General features: G+C 41.7%; 1 protein-coding gene across 4 annotated transcripts in view; it reads left to right on the top strand.

Annotated features, from left to right (window-relative positions):
- MSH3 (mutS homolog 3) overlaps window positions 1–7450 on the top strand; it is a 199870-nt gene extending 192420 nt beyond the window's left edge. The window contains exons 21-24 of one of the 4 annotated variants that reach the window (XR_006387424.1): window positions 380–566; window positions 3097–3223; window positions 5968–6095; window positions 7031–7450. Coding sequence is in view for 1 of the 4 variants with exons in the window: in XM_044276024.1 (XP_044131959.1) it covers window positions 380–566; window positions 3097–3223; window positions 5921–6095; window positions 7031–7127 (586 nt within the window). In the remaining 3 variants the exon portion in view is untranslated. Of the gene's footprint in view, window positions 1–379; window positions 567–2672; window positions 3011–3096; window positions 3230–5920; window positions 6096–7030 lie in introns of those variants that run through there. The other 3 variants (XM_044276024.1, XR_006387426.1, XR_006387425.1) reach the window with 3 other exon arrangements.
- Window positions 7451–16356: the final 8906 nt, after the last annotated feature.

Genomic DNA, 16356 nt, shown 5'->3' with positions numbered 1-16356 from the left:
GCTATTTTTACTGAAATTCAGGCTTTGCTAGTCAGCAGTTAAATACGCTTTCTTTTCAGTAGGCATTATAGAGGGTTATATACTAATAATATCCAAGTGTTCCCGTGGTTCTTCATATGAGTGACTGACAACTGGATATTACTGTTTCCAATTCTCTATACTCCTCCATATTCAGTGTTGAATACTGTATGTAGATAAACAGCCTTTTGACAAGGAGAATGGTAACAAGTTGTCAGCTTATTCACACTTTTCCATGAGGAATTTTTAAAACTAAGAAAAAATAAATTGCAAGGAATGTTAAAAAAAGAAAAAAAAAAGACCTCGCCGGGCTTCTTTGCATTATATGGTATTGCTTTATCAGAGAGCTTTTGTTTTACAGAATGGGAGCTGCTGATAATATCTATAAAGGAAGAAGCACTTTTATGGAGGAGCTGTCAGAGACGGCAGAGATTTTAAAGCAAGCAAGTCCTCGGTCTCTTGTCATTTTGGATGAACTGGGAAGAGGCACCAGTACACATGATGGGATCGCCATAGCATACGCAACTCTGGAGTACATTATAAGAAATGTAAGTTTTCTTATTCTGCTTTATGCAAATCCATGATAAGCTATGGAAAACTGTAGCTAAAGATTATGGGGCACATGTATTAATTAAGACTGGCGTTTTAGATGCCGGTTTTAATAAAGCCCTAAACTGTTGGCGAATCCGCCGAAATTATGAAGAGGCGCCGGCCTCTCCATAACTTCGGCACATCTAGCGCCTGGTTCTAAATATAAGACCACTTCTGAGCAGTCTTACATTTAGACCTTTTTCTACACCTAAAACAGGTGTAGAAAATGGTGAATGAGACGGCCCACCCAGACATGGCATCAGCGGGGCGAAGTCACAGATAGCTGCGCAACTAACCACTTTGCTGCTATCTGCGCCTGAAATACGCCTAAGTTAGATGTATTTCAGCATAGTAAATGACACCCTGTGTATGTGAAGTAGCAACATGTTAGACTCTGTTCCAAATTCTTTCAAATCTCCAGATGTATATGCGGAATGTAAAGCTCTGACATATGCAGCTGTATGACAGTTATATACTGTAGTCCCATTAAAAAAAGCAATGTACACCACATAGCAGTGCTGATTCTAGCCGTTCTGCTGCCTGAGGTGAAAATACTCATTACAACCCTAATGTTAAGGACATATGTAGATGAACATTACATACTGCACTACAAAACATACAGGAGAATACAGCCCCACGTGCCTCTTACATCCAGTGATGCCTCCTCTGATGTGGACGTTCTCTTTCCTCATCTTCTCCTTATGGACCAGAGCACCTTGACGATTTTGGCCACTTCTTAGAGTCCTCACTTTTCCATCGTCCTCACCCTCCTGGCTCGGTTGTTTTTTGTTTGTTTTTTATGTTAAAGATAATACAACCGGATCCGTTCATAACGGATGCAGACGGATGTTCTATCAGTAACAGAAGCGTTTTTGCTGAACCCTGCCGGATCAGCAAAAATGGTAGTGTGAAAGTAGCCTTAGACCCAAGCTCTGTATGTATGTCCTGGAAATACAGAGAATCACACAATTATAAATGGGAATAAAAGAAACATTTAAAGGGGTTGTCTCACTTCAGCAAGTAAAATTTATTAGGTAGAGGAAGTTAATACAAGGCACTTACTAATGTATTGTGATTGTCCATATTGCTTTCTTTGCTTGCTGGATTATAGCTCTAATTATACACTGCTTCTTTCCATGGTTACGGCCACCATGCAATCCATCAGTGGTGGTCATGCACACTATATACACTACCAGGGTCTCGGCACCAGAGAGTCCGGCACTTTTTCCTGTAGTGTGCAAGCGCGACCACCACTGATGGATTGCAGGGTGGTCATAACCATGGAAACGAGCAGTGTATAATGTGATGGAAATATGAATCCAGCCAGCAAAGGAAGCAATATGTAGAATTTCAATACATTAGTTAGTGCCTTGTATTAAATTCCTATACATAATGAATGCTATTTTCTGAAGTGAGACAACCCCTTTAAAGCTAGTTGCACACTAGCGCTAAAATCTTCAGCCTGCTGGAGTTCATCGTATCAGGCATAGCCAATAAGAGCCAGAGCACCACTAGGCCCCATTAACTATAATGGGACCCGGCAGGGATTTGGCCTGCAAGCAGCCGTTTTTGTCCAGCTGAATCCCCGCACTAATGTCAGAAACAGGCCAGATCCCCACCAGGTCCCCTGATAGTCGACGGGCTCTGCCGGAAAATTTTAGCGCTAGTGTGAAACTAGCCTAAAAAACGTTACTGTCATGGGTGAAACTATAGCCATAGCACTTGTATAGGGCCCAGAAGTTGGAGGGGCCTCAATCAGGTACAAAAACATTGTACCTTTTTGTATGGAATATAGTAGCTTTTGCTATAATATGGGTTTTCTGATACGTGGTACTATTATACATACCTTTAGTTATTGCTGTTTATGCTGCTGGTTTCATTTTCTTACACTAGGTGGTGGGAGCCCCATCTTATTTTGCCATGGGGCCCTATGAATAATAGGTATCCCCTGTTAGTTTCTATATTCAGTGCTTGCCGTAAAAGGATTGTCTGGGAATCGATAACTTTTCAGAGGTGCCACAGCCTGCCTCCGCTATCGAAAATTCATACTTACCTTCTATCAGCAGGTCCGGTCCTGAGCACTGGCTCCTCTGTGTCTGTCTTCTGGTCCGTGGCTTGTTTACCTCCTCTCTGGCATGGACATGATCATCTGCTCTTCTGCAGCCAGTGACTGGATTCAACCGTGACATGTCCACAAGATACGCATCACCACTGCTGAAGCCAGTTATTGGCTGCAGCAGACATCCAGCATTGCAGTCCTCTAGAAAATGTTGGCATCAGTTCTGGCATCAGTCTCTTTGCCAGGAAAATAAAACCATAAGGACCTGGTGTATGTGAAGGGGGATCCAGTGAGAGGTTTCCAGTGTAAAACTGCACGGTACAACTACTCCCCACAGGAAATGTGAATATGATTGATTGACACTAGTTTGGCACATTTTAATCTGTACAGTATTTTATCTTGTCTTCTCAATGTACGTTCTCCTTCAGGTGACATCATTGACCCTGTTTGTCACTCATTACCCGCCATTGTGTGAACTGGAAACCCTTTATCCTACTGTTGTTGGAAACTACCATATGGCCTTCTTTATCGATGAAGAGCAGGGGAATGAACATGGTATGATGGGCGCAATAGATTTTCACAAATGTGGTCACATTTCTTAGCCAGTAATTTCCAAATATATAGTTTTTTTACCTTCTCTGTAAAATTTTCTTGACTTTTAAAGTATGCTTACTGTATATGATAGAAATCGCCCAAGTGAAACGTAAAAGCTAAAGACATCAATACTTTGTATATAGAGATGCCATTCTCACTTACACATAGGCAGGTCCTGAGGACAGCATAAACTGGTGACAGATTCTAAGAAAAATGCGGGGTCAGTTAGTTGAATTGACTCTGCACCGAACAATGGAGTCCGCTCATTATACTGCACAAGTTCAGGACTCCTCATATTCATGAGCTATAGGAAAAGAGCCGTCAAACAGCGGCAGGGAGACTCTGGAGCTTCTGACCTCATGCATTGTGTATTGTGCAGACTCTGCTCTGAGCAATACTGGGTCAGTGTGGTAATCGTCAGTCCATCTGTGGTAAGTCACTCAGGGCTTCCAATGTGCATTCTCCTTCACCTATCAAACAGGGACCACTGCTGCAGTGTTCTGTGCCCAGAGAGAAGGAAGGTCTGACGACAGCTTCTGCTGCAGTTACTAGGCAGCACTATCTGAATGTATAACCAGTCTCTGATCGATGCTGTCTGTACCTGAGAAACCTGATTCTGCACCGATTAGGCTACTTTCACACATGCGGCACTGTGATCCGGCAAGCAGTTCCATCGTCGGAACTACCTGCCGGATCCGCTGATCTGGATGTGACCGAAAGCATTTGTGAAACGCATCTGGATGCGGATCCGTCTCACAAATGCATTGCAAAAACGGATCCGTCTCTCCGCTTGTCATGCGGACAGACGGATCCGTCTTGTATCTTTTTTCACATTTTTACCGGTCTGCGCATGGACGGACCGGTATTTTGAATGCTGGATCCGGCACTAATACATTCCTATGGGGAAAAATGCCTGATCCGGCATTCAGACAAGTCTTCAGTTTTTTTCGCCGGAGATAAAACCGTAGCATGCTGCAGTTTTCTCTTTTGCCTGATCAGTCAAAACGACTGAACTGAAGACATCCTGATGCATCCTGAACGGATTACTCTCCATTCAGAATGCATGGGGATATGCCTGATCAGTTCTTTTCCGCTATAGAGCCCCTATGATGGAACTCTATACCGGAAAAGAATAACGCTAATGTGAAATTACCCTTAATGAGCTCAAAGCTTTAATTTCTGGTTGTAAGCTCAGATGGTGCCTCTTTCATCAGTGCTCTGCCGAATCTAGCTAGGAGAATTTAGGGTTTCAGTTCCTTGCCTCCATCTTGGATGAGGTCACTGGCATTTATGCCATCTTTTTGCGCTTGGCAGCTGAATGCATCCGTGTTGGCCCCTTGTTCATATGTGCCCACATTGGTGAAAAAAATGATGTTTTAATATATGGTAGCCTACAGGAGCAAGAGCCTCTTTTCTCTCGGCAACTGCCGTGCACTTTGATTGACAGAGCCAGGCATGATGACGTTTACACTGCCTGATCAAGTCAATCAAAGTGGAGAGAAGAGGCTCTAGGTGTAGCGGCAATGCCCCTGGTGCTCCTAGAGGCTCATTTGCATATATTTGAACATAATTTGTCTCAGCAATGCGGGCACATATGAACATGGGACCCACACAGATGTCTTCAGCTGCCAAGCGCACATGCAACAGGTCAGCTAGCTTCATAGGTACAAATCTGATGCTCTTTAAATCTAAAATTGGAGGTACACCATAAATCTGCTGAAATTTGTGATGGAGGTTTCAAGTGGAGCCTCTGGTTCAAATGTTATATTACAGTAGGTTCTTTCTTCCTATGGCTGCTGGCAGGGGAAACATTATACCACTTTCAGCTGCAGAGCACATGTACATAAATATGGTGTCCATTTTTGAAGAATGGGCATAATTATATCAAATAATATAAATAATGCTTTTTAGAAGTAATACTCTATGCTCTGTAAGTACTTGGTCCTGTTAATTGGTACTACATCCATTGAGGTGAGATGAATATATTTGTCCAAAATCCATCCAATCTTTGGAATTACAATGTAGGGTATGTGTCTTGGAAATTCGCACAAAAGGATTGTCTCACCATGACGTCTCTTTCTGAAACATCCATCAGTGAGCTGTGATGGCTGGAAGAACTAGCCGGCAGCAAATGTAACACAAATCAGCATGCCTCACTTCATCACTTTAAGTTGTTGATCTGTCAGGAGCCCAAGAGTAGTCCTCCGTGTGAGTTTCTGACTCTGGATCGATTCATGGAACAAATCTATGTCCTAAGCCGTTGATACTTATGGATTAATATGGACTCATCTTCCTGTTATAATGTGTGTATATCCAACTGAAATAATTGAATAATTTGCAATGAAAACTACATTGTGTGCATCATTTCTATGTGAGATCAGTCAAGAGCAACAAGGTAGGCAGGTGCCTACACACATCTCTTCATGGAGCTTTTGGCCGCCTGTATCTGTATATTTTTCGCCTTTTATCAAGCCTCATGCACATACTGTTTGTTAGTCATTTCCTGTATGTTGTCTGTATTTAGTGCATTTTGCTGTGGTTTTAGCATTAACCACTTTGCACCGTTTAGATATATACGTGATCTGACTGCTCTTAATTTGAGCTGTCTTCTGTTGTGTGCATGACCGTGTGCTGTGTGTTTTTTTTCTGTTTCTGCAGAGTATGAAGTTGCAGATAAGCCAGAGCATATCACATTTTTATATCAGATAGCTCGAGGAGTTGCTGCAAGGAGTTATGGATTGAATGTTGCTAAACTGGCTAACGTCCCAGAGGAAGTTTTAAAGAAAGCAGCTTGTAAATCTAAAGAGCTGGAGGGGTTAGTGGAGATGAAAAGGTAAACATATCACCAATACACTATATCTTACACGACGCACTCATAAATCATTCTGTCTGTACAGTTTTATCTTTTCTACTGATGAGACAGGATAGTCAAACAAAAGCAGAGCTCCTGATCCTTATGTAATTATTTATTAATTACATAGCCTTGACTATTACCGCTGTATTATACACAAGTTTGCTGAATTATCCCTACAGTACAAGCATTGATAATGCCCTTACCAACCAATCGGAATCCATATTTGTTTTGTCGTATGCTTATCTGTAATGTGCTCACAATCTAAGTTTGCCGTCTAACACTTAAAGGCTATGTACACCTTTGGAGTAAAAAAAAATTATTATTGCATTTAACTTATTTTGGGCTAGAAATCATATTTTCAATTGGCCTTTATTAAAAGTACTGGTACTTTCACTTTGTGCTGGTCATCTAATAAGCCTCTTCTCTAAACTACTGAGAGGTCAGAAACACTCATTTAAAGGGCTTCTGTCATCCCCCATTGTGCCATTTTCATTAGCCGACATTAGCTATTTGCTGGCTAGACAGGGCCAGCAAGCGCTCTCCTCCTCCTGCTGGCCCTGTCTGCTGCTGAATTCCTGCGCCGTAACGTTCCTCAATCGGCGCAGGAGTACTGAGTGAAGGACACGCGCTTGCCAGCTCCTTCCTCGGTGCGACTACACCCGGAAGAGAAGACTACCGATTATCGCTTATGCCGGCAGTCTTCTCTTCTGGGTGTAGTGTCGTCCTTCACTCAGTACGCCTGTGCCGATCGAGGAACGTTACGGCGCAGGAATTCAGCAGCAGACTGGGCCAGCGGGAGGAGGAGACTTATTTTATTTATTAATTTTTTTCTAGTTCTCAAATGATCATTCTATTGTAGGATTTGTTTCTTTCCCCTAGAAAATCAGTTATTAACCAATTTTATTTATTGACAGGAAGAAGATGGGGACATTTCAAACAGCTTGGAATATTCAGAGTACTAAAGAACTGAAAGAATTACTGAACTCCGAATCATCTGATCATTCATCTTGATACACGAAAGCTAATGTGGAATTCATTGGGGTGAAAGAGACATAGACACTAGGGATGCACTGAATGCATACTTTATGATTTGTGCTGAATATAAAGTGGAATAGGAACCCTAATATACATGAAAAATTAGGCACAAGGGACATTATTGATGCAGCATTGATATAGCTTCAGCTCATGTCAGTCCTCAAAGCAAAAGGATTTCAGTCGGAGTCACCATTTAAGAAGCTGTAGAAATAATACACTTGTGTATTTGTCACGTGGCTCTTAATTTCTAATCATGAACATAAAAAAAATTAATTTAGGTAACGATTGACTGGTTTCTTCTTCCTTCTTCCTTGAAAAAAATAACATTTAACTTGTGAAACTTTTCTAAATAACTAAGAAACTGTATTATGTCTTAACACTGCACAGCATTTTATGTATGGGCTTCCCTAAAGTCTCTTAAAGCCATATAATTCCCTGTTTCAGCAACACAGTTAGATGCATTTCTCTCATAAGCAGGGGATGTCTCTCTGTATACAGTGACCTCACTTCCCTTACTTTGCACTTTGTTTTCTTCAAGGAAACCCAGAAAGATGATGAGGGATAAATCACACTTACAGAAAAGCAGAGGCTCCTTTGTTGTTTAGAAGCAGTTCTTTTATCAGGCTTAGGATCTCAGCTAGCTTTAAGACGCCCCTATTTCCTGTGAACCATCTTCTGAGGATTCTTGCCTGACAAAAGGCAGTAAACTGAAATTCAGGTGGAAATGAGACCCCTAGTAGCCATGACTTTACAGCTTTTTTTTTTTTTCAGGTGGATACCGGCATATTTTTCAAATGAAGTGATTTAGAAGTTTGCTAGTTACCACATTCTCTATTAAGTGAACTTAAATTGTGTGAAAGTACAGCGACTCTTTAACCCTTTCGCTACCAGCGCCATACACGTGATGGATAAACATGGTGCCCCTTTTGTGCGTGCAGCCGAGACCCGCAGCTAATGGCCGCGACCGACAATAATGCCGATTGCGGTCATTGAAGTCTTTAGACTTCTAAAAGCTCAAAAACCCAGAAGCGCTCGCTTTATTGGCTGCAGAGGATGCCGGTAATTTAATTCAATACGCTGGGTATCTCTAAATAGAGACCAAGGGTATTTGAGCTGCAATTCCTTTTTTGGCCAGCAGGTGGCATCTATATGGAACATGATGGTACAGAATAAAAATGCCTCTGAAAACGCCTGTACTATTAAAGTATAAAAATATTTTTTCAATATGGCGAATGGCATAACGCAGGCATGCTCAACCTGCGGCCCTCCAGCTGTTGCAAAACTACAACTCCCAGCATGCCCGAACAGCCTACAGCAGGGCATTGTGGGAGTTGTAGTTGTACAACAGCTGGAGGGCCGCAGGTTGAGCATGCCTTGTGTGTGAACAAACACCAAGCCACCTGCGTTTTGTGATACACCTTAGGCTACTTTCACACCTGCGTTTAGGTGCGGATCCGTCTGGTATCTGCACAGACTGATCCGCACCTATAATGCAAATGCTTGTATCCATTCAGAACGGATCCGGGTGCATTATCACATTTTTTTTTTTTGTTCATGATAATGCAAACGGATTTGTTTTGACTTACATTGAAAGTCTATGGAAGGCGGATCCGTTTTCAATTGCACCATATTGTGTCAGTAAAAACGGATCCGTCCCTATTGAGTTACATTGTAAGTCAGGACGGATCCGTTTTGCTCAGTTTCGTCAGACGGACATCAAAACCCTGCAAGCATCCGTGTTAGACGCTCTGGAAACGTTTTGTTTTTTGTTTTTATTGGATATATCATTTAAATGCATTAGAAAACATATTTTTAGTTTTCTGATGGTGCTCCCTATATATAGCAAGTTGCAGGTTGTACATGTGATCTTATAGACGATACCTTCAGTGTTACAATGAATATAATTTTTTATTTTATATTTCGTTTTATTTTCTATGCAAAAACTCCTTGGTGGACTGTACATAAGGTTTTGCAGGGATGGTTGCCACAAGGATAAAAACCTGCGCTATGCAACCATGTGGTTTGTTTATTGTTGGTCTTGATGTCGCTAGGTGCGATTCTTTGGCCTATTGTAGGCGCCTTTTTATATGCTACTCTACAACCTTCTGATAGTATATGATGTAATTTATCATCCTCCAAGAGAATTGGCACATATTTATAGAAGGATGAACCTATTTGGGGAAAAAAGAGGGTTGTATTGTAAAGCAAGTGTGGGTACAGTTATATCCCAGGACGCGTTTCGGCAAACATGCCTTCATCAACATGAAGGCATGTTTGCCGAAACGTGTCCTGTTTGTAGGACATATCTGGAATAAATTTATATCACAAAGACAGCTGCTGGAAATCATTAATCCATATCCTTTAAAGCAGGCATGCTCAACCTGCGGCCCTCCAGCTGTTGTAAAACTACAACTCCCACAATGCCCTGCTGTAGGCTTATGGCTGTTCGGGCATGCTGGGAGTTGTAGTTTTGCAATAGCTGGAGGGCTGCAGGTTGAGCATGCCTGCTTTAAAGGAGAAAAAAGGTGTCCTGTGTAATTTATACCAGAAAGTCTGGAAAGATAATAGCTGGTGGTCGAGTTGTGATGTGACAGCCTTGTACCCTTCATTCCCACATAACTTTATTATTGCAGGCCTTAGAATGCCATCTGAGATGTCACAGTGCATATACTGCAGATCTTATGCAGTATATGTTGGAGGTCACCAATTTTTTTATTAAAAATATATATTTTCTCTTTTTGATGGGGTGTTTTATTTGCATAAAACAGGTGTGCCCATGGGTGCCAAATACTCTCCCTCCTTGGCAAACCTAGCTATGGCATATTGGGAATCTGTTTTCATTAATAGTGAGAACAATCCCTTTTTGTAGAACATCAGATGGTATGGTAGATACATCGATTACCTGCTTTTTATTTGGCAGGGAAATGTATCTGCTGTGCCATCATTTATATCCTAATTAAGGAACAATGGGCACAACCTTAAAGGGAACCTGTCACCTCCAAAAACCATCTGAAGCTGCCAGCAGTACCTGAGAGCAGTGAGCAGTGTGCTTCTGATGATTGTTTTGTTCCTGAAGGCAGATGCTGCAAAAGCTCTGAAAACGTTCTTTTATCCCCTGCCGGCATGCTTCTCTAGACATGCTAGAAGTCAGGGGGGCAGCGGCCTCCTTGCTTCAAGTCACGGTAACTGCGCCCCCTTCCCTGCCCTTTCGCTGTGACTGACAGCCTCCAGTTCGGCTGGCTTTGCGGAACTCTCTGCATAAGAGCTGTCGGTCACAGCGAAGGGGCAGGGAAGGGGGCGTGGTTACCGTGGAGGCCGCTGCCCCCTTGACTTCAATCATGTCTAGAAAAGCTCGCCGGCAGGGGATAAAGGAATGTTTTCCGAACTTTTGCCACATCTGCATTCAGGAACAAAACAATCTTTAGAACCACACTGCTCGCTACTCTCAGGTACTGCTGGCAGCTTCAGATGGTTTATGGAGGTGACAGGTTCCCTTTAAATTGACTTATTCTGTTAATAAAAATGGGATTACTTTTTTAGACCCAAAGTTACAAGGTATAGTGGATCATGACATCATTACAACCACATTTTAAAAACCCGTTTCAGGAAATACGCTATTGCATGAAAAAACGTATCATCCTAAACATATATTGAGGGCAATACCTATAGGTGAATTGACTAGAGCAAAACAATTGTAGTACGGACTCAGCCTTCCAACAGGAGGTTGTCAGCTAGGGATTATCCACATTGGATTTTTAGAAAAGCAGCTGGCCAAAAAATCCTTCAAAAACACCTGACTTGATCATCATTTTTTGGGCCATAAAGTGTGTTGTAGTGTGTAGTTTTCTTTCCAGGAAAGTATGTTCCACCCTGTGAAGTCACTTCCTCTGTTGAGCTGTAAGGGAAAAAAAGCATTATTAAAAAAAATGCCAACACACCTTGTACATGCATTTTTTTTTTATGCTGCCAAAAATAAAGTGGAGGTCTGTAGCGGGAAATTACCATACAATGAGGGAAACATGCCAGACCCCATAGTTGCTGCAATTTGAAACAAAAACACCATTGACCCCCAAAAAACATATCAAGGGTGAAAAAATTGCACCGTTAAAAAAACAAACAAAAAGGACCTGTTTGCCCTTTATTTAATATTAGGGATTATGCAAGACTTCGTGTAATAACTTCATATGCTGATTTTTACTGTAAAAAAAAAAAAACATTTCCAAGATACCACTTGAAATCGAACTCGAGTTCGGGAAATGTTTTTTTTATCCAGTAGAAATCAATTTATGAAGTTATTACGTGAAGTCTCGCAAGTAATAACTTCGGCTCATCTGAGCCAATACATTCTAACACTGTACGGCGCGCGCGATCCGGACAGTATTGAAACAAAGTTTTATACGAATCCGAAGTTGATTCGCTCATCCCTATTTAATATTTACTATAGGCTTCCATGCAACAGTGTTTTTACCTAAAAAATGGCAGCAAAAAAAATAACAATAGCCCACAAAGCAAACCAACACTTATGCTGTTTTTAACCACATAGGGACAGATTTCTGGCACATATGACTTACACCAAAACATACCTCCCAACTGAAAAGCCCAATGAGAGATGATATCAGCAGTACATGTAGCAAATGTTACACCAAGCTATACTTCTTACTCTGCCCAACACCACACAGTCCCCTTAGTGCCACTGACATAGTGTAATGACCCTTAGTGCCCCCTTATAGTAAGAGACCCCTTTAAATGCCCCCATCCAGAGCAGTGCTACCATAGGTGCCCCTCAGGTGTCCCCATGCACAGTGATGCCCCCTTAGTTTGAATACTCACCTATCCCACATTCCCACAATGAGCAATGCAGAGCAGGACTGCTCTGGTCTCTGGTTTACGCGGTCTGTGGTTGGGTGCAGCTGGTGTGATGACATCACTATATTGCACATGCCCGCACCAAACCACCCGCAGCGGAATGGTGGAGGAGAGATGTCTCTGCACCCTGCTTCTCCATTGTGTTCAACTGTATGTGACGCACAAAAACGTTCTGATTTCTGTGCATTTCAGCTTCAAAATATATATTCTGTGCATCAGTTATGCACATTTGGCATCAGTTAGCCATTTCCGTCTTTTTAGAACCCTCCCTTATTTGCGGTCTTTGGTGCAGATTTTCCGTAGATGTCATCCTTGCATTGTAAAGGGTGAAATCTACACAAAGAATTGAGATGTAGCAGATTTCAAAATCCACACGGCAGATCAATTTCTGCACGAAAAAAAAATGCGATTTGTGTAATCTCATTCACATCAAAGTACCCCCAAGGCTTTGAGCAGACACTGTGCCGTATCTTACAGGCACAGCATTAGGACAGTGTAAGTACCCTCTAAAGACACAGCATGTTCATCCTGGGATACATACTGTATATCACATGTTGAGAGCCTAGGCATTATATGACCTATAAAGCTCTGTTCACACTAGTTTCATGGCTTCCATTTATAACACAGCCATGACTTTATATTCTCATTGCCTGAAAAATGTCTTCATGAACTGCTGTCTCTTCAATGAGAATCAGACCCCTTCCCCTCTCTAAACTGGCCTTAACAAATCTTGATGGATCCCAGGAGGGGATTTAGTAGAAAGAAGTACAAACTGCCTCTGCTCATCCATTTCCCCTTGGTCTAGACTTCCATTACTTGGAGGAAACATTTATAGGGCTCATAAACACGACCGTACTGGCTCAGCCCTGTGCACTCCGTATTGTGGTGCGGACCCATTGTCACGATCAGTGTGTGGGGGGGAAACTCCACACTAAACACAGGAGGGAAGGGGAACAGTAACTGGGCCTGGAAACTAGGGAAGATAATGGGCCTCCTGTTCAGTTCCACAAATTGCGTAAGGCACGCAGGCGGCATCCGTTTTTTGTGGATCCACAATTTGCAGACTTCAAAACACTGCACGTGTGAACGAGCCCTTACCCATGTTTAGTTTTTCCCCTTGAAATAGCACCACTCTCATCTGTAGGCAGTGTCTGGTATTGCAGCTCAACCCCATTTACCTTTTAATATTCACATGAAACCTCTTTAATGGGGTTACCATATAACAGATGCGAATCCCCTCCACACACACACTATGTGCCATTTATATTACTGGTGTCTTCTTGTTTAGCAGAGGCGTCTTTATGACCAATCAGACACCAGGGCCTGGATGTGACCCCTGCCAAGAACATTAGATAACTTGCAGTATTTGTTGGAAAGCAGGAAATCTTTCTTGTTGTTTTTTTTATAAACCTGCATCACCTTGCTTATCATTTTTGAAAACTAAATTTAATGTTCTCACATTAAACTATGAGGGATAAAGCCTAACACTTCATCAACAGCGCAGTAATTTTCCAGAAAGTATTAGCATTAATTAAGAATTATTTAGTATTAGTATCTGCTCCGCTATATTTCCTTAGATTTACATTTCTAAGGCTTCTCATTTGTGTCTCTCTATTGAATAATATATTTGTCTTCTCACATGCAGAGTCCTGGTTTTCTTGTCGGAATGAAGAGGGTTGTGCAAACTGAGACCCTGTCAAGGACTCATGCTCACGGCAGATCTGCAAAAGATGGATACCAGCCATTTGTGTTCTGCCCTCTATAGAACTGTCCTATACTTCTTGTAAAAAAGTACAAGGATAGGACATGGTCTAATATTTTTGCGGGGCTACGGAAAGCATGCGGAAAAAAATATATACGGTCACGTGCATGAGTCCTAAAGGGGTTGTCTTACTTCAGCAAAAGACATTTATCATGTAGGGAAAGTTAATACAAGGTACTTACTAATGTATTCCAGAGGTTACGGCCACGCTGCAGCGCAGATACGAAGTGGTCAGAATGGGAGCTGCTGCACAGGCGTCCATATGCACACTCGCACAGTGCCGTCCACCAGAGAGGCCAGTGCTTTTTCCTATAGCGTGCAGCAAGCACGACCACCACTGCTGGATTACAGGGTGGTCGTAACCATATAAACGAGCAGTGCATAATGTGATGGGGAAAATGTATCAAGCTAGGAAAGGAGGCAATATGGACAATCACAATACATTAGTAAGTGCCTTGTATTAACATAGTATATAAGGCTGATAAAAAGACATTTGTCCATCCAGTTCGGCTTGTTATCCTGCAAGTTGATCCAGAGTAAGGCAAAAAAAAAAACTGAGGTAGAAGTCAATTATCCCCACTTAAGGGGGAAAAAATTCCTTCCTGACTCCAATCAGGCAATCAGACTAACTCCCTGGATCAACGACCCCTCTCTAGTAGCTATAGCCTGTAATATTATTACACTCCAGAAATACATCCAGGCCCCTCTTGAATTCCTTTATTGTACTCACCATCACCACCTCCTCAGGCAGAGAGTTCCATAGTCTCACTGCTCTTACCGTAAAGAACCCTCTTCTATGTTTGTGTACAAACCTTCTTTCCTCCAGACACAGAGGATGTCCCCTCGTCACAGTCCTGGGGATAAAAAGATGATGGGAGAGATCTCTGTACTGACCTCTGTATTTATACATAGTAATTAGATCTCCCCTCAGTCGTCTTTTTTCTAAAGTGAATAACCCTAATGTTGATAATCTTTCAGGGTACTGTAGTTGCCCCATTCCAGTTATTACTTTAGTTGCCCTCCTCTGGACCCTCTCCAGCTCTGCCTTGTTCACAGGAGCCCAGAACTGTACACAGTACTCCATGTGTGGTCTGACTAATGATTTGTAAAGTGGTAGGACTATGTTCTCATCATGGGCATCTATGCCCCTTTTGATGCAACCCATTATCTTAATGGCCTTGGCAGCAGCTGCCTGACACTGTTTTTTACTGCTTAGTTTGCTGTTTATTAAAATTCCTAGGTCCTTTTCCATGTCAGTGTTACCTAGTGTTTTACCATTTAGTATGTACGGATGATTTGCATTATTCCTTCCCATGTGCATAACTTTACATTTGTCAGTGTTAAACCTCATCTGCCACTTATATGCCCAAGCCTCCAATCTATCCAGATTCCTCTGTAGTAGTATACTGTCCTCTTCAGTGTTAATTACTTTACACAGTTTAGTATCATCTGCAAAAATTGATATTTTACTATGCAAGCCTTCTACAAGATCATTAATAAATATATTGAAGATAATAGGGCCCAATACTGACCCCTGAGGTTCTCCGCTAGTGACAGCGACCCAATCTCAGTATGTACCATTAATACCCACCCTCTGTTTTCTATCATTGAGCCAGTTACTTACCCACATACAGACATTTTCTCCCAGTCCGAGCATTCTCATTTTATATACTAACCTTTTATGCGGTACAGTGTCAAATGTTTTGGAGAAGTCCAGATATACGACATCCATTGATTCACCGCTGTCAAGTCTAAAATTTAGCTCCTCATAGAAACTGATTAAATTAGTTTGACATGACCGATCCCTCATGAAGCCATGATGATATGATGTTGTTTGCTTATTTTCATTGAGATCCTCCAACTTAGTATCTCTTAGAAAACCTTCAGTTTACCCACAACAGATGTTAAACTTACCGGCCTATAGTTTCCAGGCTCTGTTTTTGGACCCTTTTTGAATATTGGCACCACATTTGCTATGCGCCAATTCTGTGGAACATTCCCTGTCAGTAAAGAGTCTGTAAATATCAGAAATAAGGGTCTGGCTATGACATTACTTAATTCTCTTAGGATACGGGGGTGTATGCCATCTGGTCCTGGCAATTTGTCTATTTTAATCTTTTTAAGTCGCTGTTGTACTTCTTCCTGGGTCAGACGGGGCACTTTTAATGGGGAATTTACTTTTACATTCTGCATTTCATCTGACAGTTTATTTTCCTCAGTGAATACAGTGGAGAAAAAAAAATGTTTAATAGCTTTGCTTTCTCCTCGTCGCTCTCTGCAATTCCCCCCTCATTGCTCTGTAGAGGGCCGACACCTTCAGATTTGAACTTTTTACCATTTATATAATTGAAGAAAACTTTAGGGTTAGTTTTGCTCTCTTTGACAATCAATCTCTCGGTCTCTAGTTTGGCGGCTTTTATTGTTTTTTACATATTCTTTTTTTTTTTTCCTTAAGGTTTTTCAGTGCTTCCTGGTCACCCTCCTGTTTTAGTGATTTAAATGCTTTTTTTTTTTTGTCATTTATTGTTTTCTTTACAGTTCTATTTCTCCACATTGGTTTCTTCTTGTTCCTTAACC

This window comes from Bufo gargarizans, chromosome 1 (genome assembly GCF_014858855.1).
Source record: "Bufo gargarizans isolate SCDJY-AF-19 chromosome 1, ASM1485885v1, whole genome shotgun sequence".
NCBI classification, from domain to species: Eukaryota; Metazoa; Chordata; class Amphibia; order Anura; family Bufonidae; genus Bufo; species Bufo gargarizans.
Note: the sequence above shows the minus strand (reverse complement) of the source record. Positions and strands in the feature narration are given on the sequence as shown.